This window comes from Lissotriton vulgaris, chromosome 12 (genome assembly GCF_964263255.1).
Source record: "Lissotriton vulgaris chromosome 12, aLisVul1.2, whole genome shotgun sequence".
Classification (NCBI taxonomy): domain Eukaryota; kingdom Metazoa; phylum Chordata; class Amphibia; order Caudata; family Salamandridae; genus Lissotriton; species Lissotriton vulgaris.
This window is the reverse complement of record NC_141700.1, coordinates 786,573,048-786,589,706: the sequence shown is the minus strand read 5'-3', so window position 1 is coordinate 786,589,706 and position 16,659 is coordinate 786,573,048. Positions and strand designations below refer to the sequence as shown.

General features: G+C 44.3%; 1 protein-coding gene across 1 annotated transcript in view; it reads right to left on the bottom strand.

Annotated features, from left to right (window-relative positions):
• The window catches only part of LOC147678720 (cornifelin-like), a 40,225-nt gene that overhangs the window by 6,060 nt on the left and 17,506 nt on the right, over positions 1–16,659 (bottom strand). Inside the window, exon 3 of the mRNA XM_086946632.1 lies at positions 8,768–8,979. Coding sequence (XP_086802758.1) covers positions 8,768–8,979 — 212 coding nt within the window. The remainder of the gene's footprint in view (positions 1–8,767; positions 8,980–16,659) is intronic.

Genomic DNA, 16,659 nt, shown 5'->3' with positions numbered 1-16,659 from the left:
TGAGCTAGCTGGTCTATAGGCCAACATATCCTGCGGGGTGTCCAGAATCAGTCTTGACACCAAGCCCTTAGTTTATGTTGTCCAAACAATGTGCAGATCCAATCAGATTAGTAGGAACTACACAACACTTTCATCCTAAAAAATGGCGGCGAGGATGGGATCCAGTTAATAGGATACCTGGAGAAAACTTTTGCAGCTGTACAAGAATAAGATTTTTTTGCTGAGAAGAAGTTCTTATGTTTGCTGTCCCTGGAGCTCAGAATATAATGAATATTGCTGAGAAGCAATGTGCACAATGAATTAGGGAAATTGGTGAGCTGTGGTTTTAATACAGGTTTGGCAATTGGACGGAGGGAAATGTTTAGAACTGTTTACATTTGAGAGACGTGAGAGATGGTGCCATCTGTTTACATTCGAGTGAAGGTGCGGGTGAGGTCCTCGAGGAGTCACAAGGGAAGATCTATGGTGAGAAGCGTGCACCTGCAGAAGTACAAGCACTTATTTGGAGTCTTAGTACTTCCTTTGTTCCAGTTGCGGTTTTCTGGTGTGTGCGTTTAAAAACTCCACGAGTTGGAGAGTAGATGTCACAGCGCATTACATGGAGGAAGAACGTCCCTAAGACGTCTTAGGGTGCATTGTGGTATCCTGGCAACAGTGGTGTACAGCGCGTCCTGGCACTCTGCATGCCGCCATTTTGGTGATACCTTAAAGAAGCGCCATGGAATCCTAGCAACAGCAGTACACGGTTCGTCCCGATGTTGGGCCGCAACGTTTGCATTCATAAAGTGCCGATTTCTACAATTGGTAATTTGTGGTGTCTGTCATGGTTCGGCAGAGTTTTGCTGCAACCAGCATGCCTCATTAACCCTATCATTCCTTGCCTGCTGGAGGGAGTACGGTGACAAATCCCTGTTAGAAAACCAATGTTTTCCACTATTGCCTGTCATATTCGTTTATGCAAAAGGAGCGATGACCAGCAAACCTCCCTCCATCAGCGATGGGCATGCTATACAAGAATTACTGTTGTGCTAGTTGTTCATTGTTGTAGCATTAGTCAATTAATTTTACACTAAGGTACAGTGCATTCAAGTGTTCTTTACAGTTAATAGTCTAGTACTCTGCGCATGTCAGTGATTAGTTCATTCTGCTGAGTAGTAACAATGGCATCACAAACTATTCCTCCTCCACCATATTTTTTACAAGATCCGGGTATTTCTTCCATGGATTGGGATGATTGTTAAGAAACAATTTTAACTTATCTGGAAGAAATTGGGGAGATGTAAAAGTGGCAAAGAAATACATTGGCCATTCTGAAAAACAGTTTAGGTGTGGAAGATAGGAAAGTATTAAAGGTTTTACCAACACCAGTGAGCAGGGACGCAGATGGATCAGACAATGAGGAAGAGGAAGTGTATGAGGATGCTCTTTTGGCATTAGAAGAGAACTAGAGAAAAAAATAGACCATTGTTATCGAGAGACACCATTTTCTTTTGCACCGTCAAGAGTCTGGGGAGTCAATTGGTCAATATGTCGGCAGATTAAGCAGATTAGCAGTCAAATGCACATTCAGGAATCTTAGCGATAAAATCATAAGAGACCAAATGATATATAAGTTAAGCAATTTGAATATTCAAGAAACGTTACTTGACTTGAAAGATTCTACATTAGACAAGACGATTGAAGTGGTCAAAGGCATGGAGAACACCTCCAGTTATGTAAAAGAATTGGGGGGGGGGGGGGTAATGTGTGTCCAAATGAAATTCTGATGCAGAAAATATATGTGATGTTGTGGCGGCAACAAAACATAAAAATATGTTTCAGATGTGGTAGTAAAAGACAATAATTGCCCTGCTATCAAAAGCAAAGGCTTCAAGTGTAATAAGTCGGGGCATTTTGCAAGAGTATGCAGGATGAGTGATTATAGGAGTGTAATAAAATCTGTAAATGTGGTAAGAGACGTAGAAATGAGTAAAGATTCTGATTAAACTGATCAAGGAGAAATAGAAGTACTAATGTTGAATGAGGTACATGAGCAACTAAATACAGACATGCAAGCGGCAAGGTGTATGTGGTCGAGAAAGGGATGCCACTTTTGGGCTTGAAGGAACAACCAGCGTTGGGCATAGTCCTGGATCCCAATCATCTATGACAAGTCTTGTTGACCCAAAATGAAGGAGTGTTGATGGAGTGTGGCTAATCAATTTCCCAAATTTTTTAGCGAGGAACTAGGCTGTCTAAGAAAATCCAAACGTACAATTATTCTAAAGGAGATTCTAAACCTAAAGTGAACAAAGTGCGGAGTGTGCTATTGGCTTTGAGGGGTGCACTTATGGAAGAATTGCGAAGATTGTTTGAAAATGGTGTCATAAAACCATTTGAGGTTTCAGGGTGGCTTAGTCACATTGTTATCGCTAAAAACCCCAATGGCAGTATCCGCATGTGTGTGGACTTGAGACCTTATGAATGCATATGGGTGGATCGCCACCCTCTACCTCGCATTACTGTAATGTTGGTGGATGTGTCTGAGGGTAGGTATTTTAGCACTTTGGATTTATCAAATGGCTACCACCATATGTGATTAAATACAGGATCCAGGCATTTAACATCATTCATCAGGCCAGAGAGGGCGTTCCAGTTTTTATGCATGCCTTTTGGTCTGGCATCTGCAGTATTCTAGAGGATCATGCAAAGCATTGTGGGGGACATTGCTAATGTCTTGGTATTTCAGGGCGATGTTTTGGTGAGGGGTAAAGACATTATTCAGCATAATGAGATTATCAGGGATGTGTTAAGTAGCGTAGACAAAGCTGGTGTTACCACTGGTTTGGAAGAATGTAAGTTTGGTAAGATGGAATATCTGGGCCGTACTTTAATTAACAATGAGGTCAAACTCAATCACAATTTAGTGGAGACCATAGAGAAAGCCCCATCTCCACGAGTCAACGACCAGCTCAGGTCATTTCTCGGTTTTGCAAAATATTATGATAAATTTGTAAATCATTTTGCTGAGAGAGTGCATATTTTGCTTGAGTTTTTGAAAAAGAGTATTGAATATTCATCGATAGATTAGTGTCAGAAAGCTTTTGATGCTATAAAAAAGACAATTTTGCAGGCTGTGACCCTTAAACCATTTAATGCCCCTGACAAAACTATTTTTGTCACTGATGCAAGTGGTTATGGACTAGGAACGATTTTGATGCAAAAACATGAGGAGAAGGGAAGAGTCATAACATTTGCATCACGAACTCTGAAGGGTACTGAGAAAACATACTCAGTTGTAGACAAGGAGGCCCTGGCATGTTGTTGGGGAGTACAATACTTCTGTATTTTTATCTGGGGTATGTAATTTGACCTTTGGACAGATCACAAGCATTTAGTTGATCTGTTCTCCGCTGCTGGTGCGGCAAAAGCTACACCACGCATTGCAATGTGGTTACATTGTTAGCATAGGTATGTTGTCTCAGTGAAGCCTGTTCCGGGGTAAGAAACATAAATGCAGACTGCATGTCTAGATTGCCTCTGGATAATGGGAATGTTGTAGATGAGTGGACAGTTGTAGAAATATCTAAAGTATGTCAGACCATTGAGGAAACTTATTGGAAGGACTCTATGGCTGCTGATCCTGTCCTGACAAAGGTGAGGGCATGTTACCCCCAAATTTTAGGTTGGAAATTAGATACAGAGTTAATCTTGTATAACAATGTCTGGGAAGAACTGTCTGAGGTAAATAGGACTGTGAGAAGAGGAGATAAATTTGTGGTGTCGAAAGGGCTACGTTGTTGAGTACGATGCATGAAGGGAATGGTGGAATGTCAGCAATGAGGCGTAAGGTCAGAATGGATTTCTGGTGGCCAGGGATCGAGAGGCAAATTGAAAGGTATGTTAGAGGTTGTGCTTCATTTATGTGCAGCACTAAATCACACATTTTACAAGAAACAAAAATTGATCCTGTAGAATGGCCCAGGCAGGCATGGGAAAAAGTAGCCAGGGACATTGCTGGTCTATTTAACTGTTCAGGATTGAACAAGAGATTGCCAGATGTGACGTTTGTGCGAGAGGTGAAGACAGTGAACATTATTGCATTTTGTGAAGATATATTCTACAGAGAGGGATGTCCTTCGGAAATTTAGACAGACAACGTTCCGTATTTTGTGACAGATGAGTTTTCAAGTTTTCTCAAAATGGGGCATCAAACAGAGCAGGACACCAGTTTATCACCCAAGGGGAAATGGTTTTATTAAGCGCTTCAATCATGTGTTGGGAGAAAGCGTGCAATTGGCGATAACGAACAATATATGTTGGGAAAAACAAATGAAAGAAATGTTATGGAATTACAGAACAACACCCCGTTCTGTGACAGGGGAGACCCCTTTTGTTTGTTGAAGGGAAGGGTACCTTGTACAGTGGCTGTGCCTGTGTGGATGGCGAGGTATGGTCAGAAGAAGATACAAAGTGAGAATTTGTGTGATGAGATGGAACATAATCAATCACATACCAAACAGAGACATAATGAGAAGGGGATGAAAGAGGACAGGACATTTTAGGACGGTACGTTGGTGAGAATATGTGCTGGTGATGGAGTAAAAAAAGGATGTTCCAAGTTATCTGATCCCAAAAGGGTAATAAATGTGTGGGGAGATTTGTTCTTATTGTCTGATGGCAAGAGGTGGAACGCCAGAAGAATAGTACGACGTTCAGTCGTGAAGGAGAATAAATGGATGGAAAAAGAAGGGCGTACGGTGGAAAACAGTGAACGCTGTTAGAGGGAGCTACGCATGTGTTGCCGAGAAACACTGTTGTGGCTTTAAGATTACAAGTGTGATTTAAAAGTTAAAATTGTTGTGGCTTTAGTATTAGAAGTGGAATTTTAAATGTTAACATTTAATATCTTAAAATGCCTTATTTTACTTTATTCTGCTTTGAAAAGGAGATCTGTTATATTCTGTTATTGGTAGGTCATGTCCATGTGGCCTGGCAACTGTTGCTCTGTTCCAATGCAACATGGGGCTTCTACTTCTGGAATCGAGTCAGATTCAAGGAGTTGAGACACAGTTGAGGATGATCTGAGAGCTTCCCACGGGGCATTTCCGAATACTAATAAAGAAGATTTACAATATCCTGTGTGTACGGACATTGTCAAAAGCCACAAAGAGCCCCAGTCAGGTAGAGTCAAGTGCTAACAAGAGCTGAGCACAAGGGAGACCCTAGAGCCAGGAAGAGCCTAAGGAACGCCATTTGATAGCAACGGATACTCTGAAGGACCGCGAAGTGGCATTGCTGCGTCTCTATCTGTACCCACTCCTCATAGGTTTCACAATCTGCAATAGCTCATCTAACAACACAACAGCACCCTAAGGTGTATCCCCCTGGCTAACAACTAAGAGGCCTGGATTTTAACTCAGCAAATCAAGTTCCTCATCTAGGCACCACTCTCCTCAGATCCAATGGGACTCCAACCCCGGATTAGTAAGGTTGGAGATGAAGTCCCTCAAAGTATGTTTCTGCCCCAAGAGGTTCGTGGCAACAGGTCCTCAGGAACATCATCTAACTGAGTAGTTCTTTCCTGAGTGATTGGTCGCTGGTTTTATCCCTAACCCTTTTTTGGTCTTGACTCTCTCCTATCCATTGTGGGTTCTCCCCGTTCCCCACACTGCTCTGTGTGAAAGCCCAGCTGCTAACAAACCTTGGCTGGTCCCACTGTTTCAGATTATTTTACAATGCACGCAGCATGCAGAGCATTATCCAACTTGATCAACATCTGAGCCATGCCCTTCACAGATTTTCTGAATCTCTGTCTGCCTTCCGGGGAGGGATGGGTCAGAAAGAGCTCACGCTGAACTCTGGCATGGCCAGGATTTTGCCTGTGAAGAATGAGAAGGTCGGTAGCCATTGATGGTTTTGGCCATCATCACTCAGACCTGCTCCAACCCCAGTCAAGAGACTGGAGAACAGACTCTTCTTCCTGGGTAAAGATCTCTCAATCACTACTCAGATCAATGCACGTGCTTCCATCAGCTCTGTCAGCTGAGGACAATCTTCCCACTATTTTTGCATGGCTTAGAAGGGCCGCTAGTCAATGCATTTATGTTTTCATGACTGGATTAAGGTTCTACATTTCATCTGGGCCTCCCTTGTGAAACCCTAGTGTATTCAGAACCCTACGGTGAGCTTCCTCCATGGCTTTTGAGAATCTAATCATGTCACGGAGGCTGATAAAGGCTACGCTGCCTTCCCCTGTCACAGCACATTCAGTTTAATTCTTTCTTCCTTGTGTATCCTGCATATAACCCTCTGTTCAATGCACAAATATAAAACTCTCTCTGTCGACGTGCAAGTTTTGCTCGAAGTCCCTGGCCCTAAAGATCCTTCTGGAGTGTAAGCGCAGGTGCATTGGCGGCCGCACACTCTCTCTAGTTTGCCTTTTGCTTCTGATCACCTTCTTTCACGAAGGTCTTAGGATTCTTACTCCTTTGCGGAACTTTCCTCTGGTTGATTTCCTCAAGTCACGCTGCCATTGAGCCTTCAGGCATAGATGGTCCTATAGGTTCTGCTCAAACACTCAGTCAATCAAGTCAAGGCTGTTGCTCCATTCGAGTTTTGAACTGGGTTATGTTGCAAAGCTGAAGCATGCTTAGCAGTACGTGCTGTTATGGGATAACCAGCATAGCTGTCAGTACCTGTAAACGGAGGAATAAATATGCCGCCAAAGATGGCGGCTTGATCTAGAGTATTCTAGTACCCTCAGCTGTCCCTGGTGCAATAAGCAAGGGCTTTCCTGCCTCCACCTCTGCAGTGAATTGTACTCCACCCAATTTACATGTCCTTGCTGTGTCAGTGGGGCTCCTCTGCCAAAACAGCATCCACCGATGTGACGGATGCACTTTCGTCAGAACGGAACGCTGAGAGGGATGTCATATTGTTAAAGTTCATTTGGCATTCTTTACTTGTTTTCCATTAGCAAACCCTCAAAGTGGGTGTTTATTTCTGCAAATCAAAAGAAAATTGTGGCCTGAACATTCAAGTAATTTTGGGCCAGGTGTACATAGACTCAGGTTTGCGATTACTTAATAGAGAAATTTTGTGATTCACTATTAGAAAAACACAAATAGCTATGTACAACAGTATGTTTTACACTGCAATTCTCAGTGTGTCTCAAATTTACCTAATTCATTAATATTCATGAGGTAGGTCATAATTTGCGACCCCTTGGGAATCGCTAGTCACACAGGGATGGTGGCCTGCTGGGGCCAGCAGACCACCATGTCTGTGTTTGCTTTCAAACAAAGCAACGTTTTCCTTTTTTTTATGCAGACCACTTTCCTTAACCCCTTCGATGCTGATGACGAGCTCAGCTCGTCATCAGCCACGGTGGTCGTGTGCTGATGACGAGCTGAGCTCGTCATGAATATATGGCATCAAGTATTTTCCAGCACAGGGGAAAAATAACCACAGCAGCCAAGGTGTTAAAGAAAAATGGGATGCTTTTCAAAATGAAAAATAAAAAAATATATTTTTCTTTTTGAAGATTAGGCAGTGGTCCGTGGGACTACTTCCTGCTCTTAAAAAGAGTTTTCACATACATTCACAAAAGGAAAGGGGTCTCCTTCCCGTTTGCAAATGGGTTGCCATCTACTTGAAATAGACGGTAAAATGAGAATGTTTTGCAACTGCATTTCTGTCGCAAAACATTCACACATACCAGAGTTATTGGTATCCTTAGGAGGTTGAGTTACCAGGCGCTACACTGAATCAGTCAGAATGAGGCTCTAAATGACCAGTAGAACCCAGCCGCGGCTCGTACAGGTAAGAGCGGTGGGCCGGGTGGGGGGGATTTCGACAGACGATGCCGAAGGAAAATTAATTATTTATTAAATTTTTTCTCGTCGTCGTCTGTCAAAATCCCCCATCCACCTGGCCCCAACACTCTTACCTGCACGAGCCGCGGCTGGTGGAACCACTAGAATGGCACAGTGGGCGTTCCTTCAGTTTATGGTGGAGCAGTTCACTCTGCCAAACTATAAAGCCCCCAGTCTTCACTTTTTGGTGGACAGATTTCATTTGCATATCTTTTACAAGGATGTATGACGTTCCAACGCAGTCTATTACAACGCCTGCCTTTACAACGCGGTTTTTACATCACAATCCATTACAACGCATAGCGCTTTGGGGTGCTGGATAGTGAAAAGTTTAATTTACTATTCCAACACCAGTCCCCGTGAACACTAGGGAAGGTGTTGGATAGTAAATTAAACTTATTCCCTATCCTAGAGCGCCCCCCAGCGCAATGCGTTGTAATGGTTTGCGTTGTAATGACCGCGTTGTAATGGTAGTGCGTTGTAAAGGTTGTTCACCCTTTTGCAAACATCCCCCAACAAACCCTTTCTTTTAGATGATGGGCACATACAGTCAGTTTCTAACCTCCAATTTTGAAAATAAAATTAATAATTAATATTTTTATAATAAAAATAGACTGAACTGGTTTTCTATGTGTGCTGGTGCACAGCATGTAGACCCCACCAAGTTAGGTGTTTTGTCTATTAACCTGTCACTGAAACTCCTGCTGATGCCCCTTGGATGTGGGTGGCAGAGGTGAAACATGTCTACAGAGTAGGTGTCTACTATGAGGGTACGGTTATAGAAGGGGCCCCCTCACTATTCCTTCCACTGGGCCCCTGAGGTTTTGTTACATCCCTGGCAAGAAGCGTGCCAGGTCCTGCTACACACTGCTCCATGCAGACAGTGCGTGACTCATTCCCCCTGTGCTTACCTGGATTTTGTATCTCTCACGGACCCCGCTACGCATCGCCATGGAGATGGGTGGGCAGGGTGTGCAGGGTATACAGCAGCAAGTGAAGTAGCTAGTCAAGTAGCCAGTGCAGGCGATGCATAATAGCTCAATGAGTGGCAGACACAGGCACTCTCCAAACTCACTGACAGTCTGGCACTGGAAACATGGGCAGCACCAGAAGGCACAGCAGCCTGTAGGGGAAAGAGGGAATAAACATGATGTCATAAGAGCTGAGGTCTTCAGTCTAGGGGTGGGGTGTTGCTGGATATCTCTGGTGGAGGAGGGCCACAGAGGGATATCAGGTGGAAGGGAAAGGCACAAAGGGATATCCCTGGCTGAGGATGACAACAGAGAGATACCAGCAAGAAAGGGACAGGCACAGAGGGATATCCTGGTGGAAGAGGGCCACAGAAGGATACCAGGGGGAAGGAAAAGAACAGAGGGACATGCCTAGTGGAGGCGGGCCACAGAGGGATATCAGGGGGGGGGAGGGAAAGCACAGAGGGATATCCCTGGTGGAGGAGGGTCACAGAGGGATACCGGGGGGAAGGGAAAAGCAGAGAGGAATATACCTGGTGGAGGAGGGCAACGGAGGGATATCAGGGGGGGGAGGGAAAGCACAGAGGGATATCCCTGGTGGACAGAGGTATAGCCCTGCTGGAGGAGGGCCACAGAGGGATACCAGTGAGGAAGGGAGAGGCACGGAGGGATATCCAAGAAATGGGTGTAACAATTAAATCTTTAGAGCTTCTATCTTAAATCCAGGGTGGGGGTGTGGCAGGATATACCCTGTGGATGTAATGCATGGAGGACCGGAGGGGAGAAGGAAGAAGTGTAGAAGGATATCCAGTATGAGGGTGTGCAGTAAATGGAAAAGACACTGCTTTAAGATCCGTATAGGTAAGTATCTTTATTTCTCCTACAGCTTCACCCATGGCATGGATTGACTGCCGGGACAGAAGGTCGAACCGCAACTGCCTTTGCTAATTGAACCATCCTTCCAGCGTTTCCTCCATGCACGTGAAAGCATAACATTCCAAACCATACTTATACTACATCAACTCCTCCCTTACATAACATAAACATAAACAAACAACAAATTAACACATTAATAACATGTAAATATGCATGTAATTCAGCAAATACGAATGAATGTTCAGAATTCAGATAATCCCGCCAATAACTTCTTCACCAATACTTTGCCCTTTTCTCCCCAAATTTGAGGGTAACATTAAAACAAATAGAGAAAAAAATCTTTGAACCTAAAAGGATCTCTTCTCGCCTCAAGGCACTTGACCCCACATCAGACCCACTGGTCCTAAAGTCTGACCCTGAGGTACCACATCCAAACCACCATCCGTCACCGTTCCACTCGCCGCCCCAGCTTGCAGCCAATGTGTCCATTCATGGTCCTGCATCCTGTCCTTCCTGTGCTTAATAACCCCAGCCTGCTCCTGTGTTATTTTCACCAGCTGCATCTTGTTCCACCAACCTTTACCATCCATGAAAGGTGCTTCTTTACTGACCATGCTAACCTGCACTGGAACCGAAAATATCGAGTCCCCTTTTCATACCTTAAGTTTTTTTTTAACCATCATCCAATCTCCCACTGACACATCCTTGTCAGCCGGATAATCTTTCATGTCAATTTTTTTTCACCAATAACTGCTTCTGCCTCACCATGGTTGCCACACTAACTTCACTTAACTCTGCACCTACTCTCTCACTCTTCACTACCCCCAACCAAGCTGGAAATAAAGTACCAACCTGCCCCTCAGCAGTGTAAAAGGTGCGGTACCTGTGGTACAGTGTGGTGACGTGTTATAACTGCACACCTTCTGCTCAAGGACCACCTCCACATCCAGGCCCACAGTCATTTGAATCCCTTCCTTTAACACTTTGTTACCTCGTTGCACTAAGCCATTCGAACTGGGTGAATATAATGCCACTTTAAGGTGCTTAATATCCCGCCCCTGCATGAATTTGCACATTTTATCGGACACAAAGTGTGTCCCGTTGTCAATGACTATAGCTTTAGGAGACCCCTCCAACCAAAATATCCTTTTTAAAAATGTAATATTATTATCCGTATCGGGTGCTTTCACAAATTTGTAATACATCCACTTTGAATAACAATCCATAGCCAAAATCAAATACTTAATTTCTGCTGCCAAAATCGCATATGGCCCTGAGAAATCCAAACCATTTTTCCCAGGCAGCTTCGTGAAATTGAGTAGGATGCAATGGTGTCTGCACAGTCTTCCAGTTTTTATCCAACAGCAAGGACTCTGTACAGTTATCCTCCTAACATGAGCATCCAAGGCAGGCCACCCATACTGCTGTTTCACTTTCATACTTGCCTTAGTAACCCCGATGTGCCCTTGATGAGCCACTCTTATGATAGACTCCTGCAAATCTGCAGGAGGAACGAATCGATCACCTCTCATCGCCATGTCATATTTCACAGATAACTCATTCGCTACTTGTGCAAAATGTCTCAAGTCCCCGTTCAAGTATCTCACTTCTGGCCATTTATGCGTAGTATACTCTATAACTTTAGCCGGAGTGACATCTTTTCTGGATGCCTCCCTCGAATCACTTTCCAACATAACGGAACTACATTCTGCAACGGCAACCATCACCGCTACGCATTCCACATCATCCTCAGCGAGATCCTCCTCATCGTTCTTTCCCATCAGCTTTCTGGATAAGCAATCCGCCCGGATGTTTTTCCCTCTTGCGATGTGCCTTATCTCAAAATGGTACTCCTGTAACCTTGACAGCAGTCTAGTGAGTCTGACTGACATGTTATTGATATTTACCTTACTAAAGATAAAGGTTAACAATTTGTGATCTGTATATATCTTGAACTTGCAGCTCCAAATATTGCCCATACACAAGCCAGTGGATTATGCTCTATTGTACTGTACTGACATTCAAACTGCTTCAAAGATTTAAACGCAAACGCTACTGTTTGCTCTCATCCTTCCACCCTTTGGCTGAGCATCGCTCCCAAACCATGCATGCTTGCATTCACCGTTATAATCAAGGAGCAGTCCTCCCTAAAAGCATGAAGAGATTGAGCGGCTATAATTAGTTATTTCACCTTCTCAAACACCACTTCAAGCTTCTCAGACCAGTTACATTGTTGTCCCTTTTTTTAGTAGTACACGTAATGACTCCACTGTTTGCGCGTAATTCACTACAAATCTAGCATAAAATTCGGCTAACCCCAAAAAGTAGTGGAGAGTATCTCTGTCCCTTGGTGCTTTTGCCTCCTTTATAGCTCTAAACACAGAAAACTTATGTCTGAATCCCACCTCTGACATAGTGTGTCCCAAATACTCCAACTCTCTCAATGCAAATTTACATTTATCAGCCCTTAAGTCATCCCTCGTTCACAGAGCATGGATAACACCTTCCTCAATAATTTTTTATGCTCTTCCAAACTCTGCAAAAAAATGAAGATATTATCCACATATGCATGCACTCCCTTTGTGTCACGAAGTAACGTGTCCATGAGCCTCTGAAATGCACTGGTCACTGAGACAAGTCCAAATGGAAGTCTCAGGAATTTAAACGCTCCAAAAGATGTTACGAACATCGTCAACTCCTAAGAATCCTTTGATAGCGGCACCTGATGATAAGCTGATCTTAAATCTATCAAGGAGAACCACTTATCTCCCCCAATGTTCGCTAAAAGCTCCTGAATCCTAGTCAGGGGGTGGCGGTCAACAGCAACATTTTTATTGAACCCACGAAGGTCCACACACAGTCTAATTTCTCCTGTTTTTTCTGACCTATCACCATGGGTGTCACCCACTGCAACAAATCAGTAGGTTGAATAATGCCCTGTGTACACAACCCCTGATGTGTGGCCTTTAAATCCACACTTACACTCATCGGAACGGGTTGTACCTTGTGTGCCACCAGAAGTGCATTTGACAACAGATTAGTTCTGTGCTCTACTCCTTTCACTAGACCTACTTGTGTGTTAAATACTGTATTAAATTCTACTAACAGTTCCTTAACATCCTTTTCTGTTTCATCCACATTACCCAGAGATACCTCACGTACCCTCATAGGTTCCTCTTCACCCAGCACTAAATACAGTCTCATCTTTGCCAGGTCTTTCCACCCAACTATATTCTTCTCCTTGACCGCCACACATACTTTTGTAACAAGCTATCTGTCAAGCACTTGTATATTGGCTACAAAATACCCCATCATCTCAATATTCTTTTCCATGAAAGCTTTGGGATCTACATCTGTTTTCAATAGAGCAAAATCTTTTCCCACATTTGCATAAAATGAGGAATCTCTAAGTATTATAATTGGTAACAATGGGTCTGCCATCACTTGCATCTCAACGTTATCAATCGTAGCCACACATATTGGACCTTTCACCTCCATAGGCTACACGTCACTATCCAATGTTAACACCACATTGTTCAAGGACTCAAAACTCATGTCCATTTCCCCATACACGCTGCTCACTTTCAACGGCTTCTTATTTCCCCTGAACACCTTCAGAAAATGCTCAATTTTCTTACAATACAAACATTGTTTGCCTAAGACTGGGCACCAAGTAAAATTGCTTAGATGAGATTTCGAACAAAGTCTATAACAAAAACTGGTTCCTCTTTTTTGCAACATTCTTTGTAATGTATTTTTAGCGCCCACCGCATATAACCTTTCTTCATTGTAACCAAATTAACAGTTGAAACCATTTCCAACTGCATTTCCTTGGTTGAAATTGTAGATCTTTCAATACTTAATGCTAAGTCAATCACTTCTGTCAGAGAAGGATTTTTATAACTCTGCAATCTTTCTTTGATTTTGCGGGAAACACACTTAAACACAAATTGGTCTCTAATGTAGTCACCAGCCAAGGGACCAGACCCACAAGTGGTTGCCAATACTCTCAATGCCAATAAATATTCCTCCACCTTTTCTTCCACCATTTGTTTATGCTTGTAAAAGTGATGTCTCTCCAAAATAATAATAGGGGTTTCCGAAAACTTTTTCTTAAGTCTGATGATTACTTCCAAATATACATTCCACTGTCTGTCCCTGGCGTGACCCTGGGGAGGAGGTATTGGAGGTAAACTGTCAAAAATGTGTTGCACTGCTTGACCAAGACTTCCAAAGAAGAAAGTAAATTTATTTGCTGGGGCAAAATCTGTATAATCAATAGCCACCAAATGATTTTCAAATAGTCTGAACCATTCTGGCCACACCATAAATGGTTTCCCAGCGTTACTGAGAAATGGAGGAGGTTGCGTGATTTGATGAGGGGTTGCCATCACTTTTACCACAATTATTATTATTTTTTTAATATCTTCTGAGTAATGCCTTATACGAATTCAATCAGAAGCCACACTTTATACATTTCCTTCACAATCCATCCTGCAGTCCCTCTTGTACAGTCAGATCCTCCACAACACCGAACCACCAGCCCCTCCTTCCTCCCTCCTCTTGCAGGTAACTGACCTTCAAAATGACCACGGCAGGCTGCTTCTCCATTATGTAGCACTGTCTCTGTGAAAGGCGCTTGTCCTCTATTCATTTTCCTCACCAGACTTCACTGGACACTCTGACGTATGATGCCCAATCTTGAAATGGATTACTCTGTGCTTGTGCACCAGCGGACTCGCTCCGACCTCAACAATTGCCAGTACTACAAGAGCTGTGAGTGCTCACTCACGCACATTCAGTAGCGCGAGCAGACACGCCCTGTCTCTGCTATTGACACCGGAGCTGTGCCCCTTATACCACAATAGGAGTAAGACGGATCGCCCCCATATCGCCGACTCCCAATGATGTGTGGCGGCACCTGCCCTCCTGTGCCTCTCCGGTACTTACCGTGAACATCAATCATGGTGCCGGCCGAAAAGCGTGGAGCCCACCGGTGAGTGAAGCTGATTCCCAAATCGTCTCCAGATGTGGTAAATGGAAATGACACTGATTCAAGATCCATTTAGGTAAGTATCTTTATTTCACCTACAGCTTCACCCACGGCATGGAGCGACTGCCTGGACAGAAGGTCAAACCGCGACTGCCTCTGCTAATCGAACCTTCCTTCCAGCGTTCCCTCCATGCACGTGAAAACATAACATTCCATACCATGCTCATAGCACAGGGTGGAGTAGTCATTACATCTTCAGAGCTGTAGTCTTCACTCCAGGGACCAGCGCTGAGGGATATCCATGGTGGAAGAGGAGTACATATGGATACCAGTGGAAAGGAAGGGGGATAGAAGGATCCCAGGGGTGAAAGGTGCTGATGGATATGGCAGGTTAGAGGGAATATTCACTAAACCAATAGAGCTCCAGTCTTCAGTCTAGGGTAGGGGCCCAGATTGATACTACATTTACTTCAGCAATGGCAACATTTCTAGCTAAAGAGGCATTTTCCTTTGATGTTCCTGTGACAGCCACTTACCCCTGTCTAATAGTGCAGCTGCAGCTCCACAACACTTTACAACACTACTCAGCCCCAAACTGTGGTGCAGATTACATCCCACGTTAGCACTTCCAGTGCTCACTTTATATGATGCAGCCCCATGGGATGTTTACCCTGCTGCTGTCAGTTCTCTGTGAAGGTGTAACATCTCCTACTGCTGCCTGTTCTGTGTGAGTGTGAAACCTGCCTTACTCCTGGCTGTTCTGTGTGAGGGTGGAACCTGTCCTACTCCTGGCTGTTCTGTATGAGGGTGGAACCTGTCCTTCTGCTGCCTGTTCTGTGTGAGGGTGGAACCTGTCCTACTCCTGGCTGTTCTGTATGAGGGTGGAACCTGTCCTTCTGCTGCCTGTTCTGTGTGAGGGTGGAACCTGTCCTACTCCTGGCTGTTCTGTATGAGGGTGGAACCTGTCCTACTCCTGGATGTTCTGTGAGAGGGTGGAACATGATCTTCTGTTGCCTGTTATGTGTGAGGGTGGAACCTGTCCTACTGCTGCCTGTTCTGTGAGAGGGTGGAACCTGTCCTTCTGCTGCCTGTTCTTTATGAGGGTGGAGCATGTTCTGCTGCTGTCTGGGCTCTAACTGTTCTGTCTGAGGGTGAAACCCGCCTTGCTGCTGCTTGTGTACTAACTGTTCTGTGTGAGGGTGAAACCTGCGTTTTTGTTTCCTGTGCACTAATTGTTTTGTATGAGGGTAAAACTGCCCTGTTGCTGCCTGTGCACTTACTGTTCTGTGTGCGGGCGGAACTCACCCTGCTACTACTGCCTGTGCATTAACTGTTCTGTGTGGGGGCGGAAACTGTCCTGTTGCTGCCTGTACAGTGTGAAGGAAGCTTGGACTGCTTCTTTCTGCCCCAAACCAATTCTGTGCTAGAGGGATGCCTGCATTGCTGCTGATTTCCTGTCTGTATTCTATTTTGAGGGAAAGCCACATCAGAAATGTGGAAACCCCACATTCAGATGCCCAGCAACATCACTACAAGACTGCAGAGTCTTTTATGGGGGCTTTTAAGGGCAAACGAGGAGCCCTCACTCACTTTTCTTCTATTCATTTATGACCTCAACTCTAATCTCTTGAAGAGTCATGATAAGTTTATTGCCTTGGAAAAGTTTGTGGGTTGTATTTCCTCAAGCGACCCACGTGTCGGGTGGTCTTCAGACAGCATTCTCTGGCACTCATTAGAGCAGCAAGACATTCTAAGAAGGAGACGAGACATGGATGCAATGGGAGGTTTGATCTCTGGCTCAGAGGGTTCTTCTCTTGTCCTCTTGGAGATTCAAGGCTTCTAGCTGTTCCATTCCCCACTCTAGACACAGAGTAGATGCACAGGTAATGGCAGTAGATGTGGCCCATCATCAGACCCTTTGTCTCTGTCTATTGCTCTATCAGGTCCAACCCCATAGACTGTA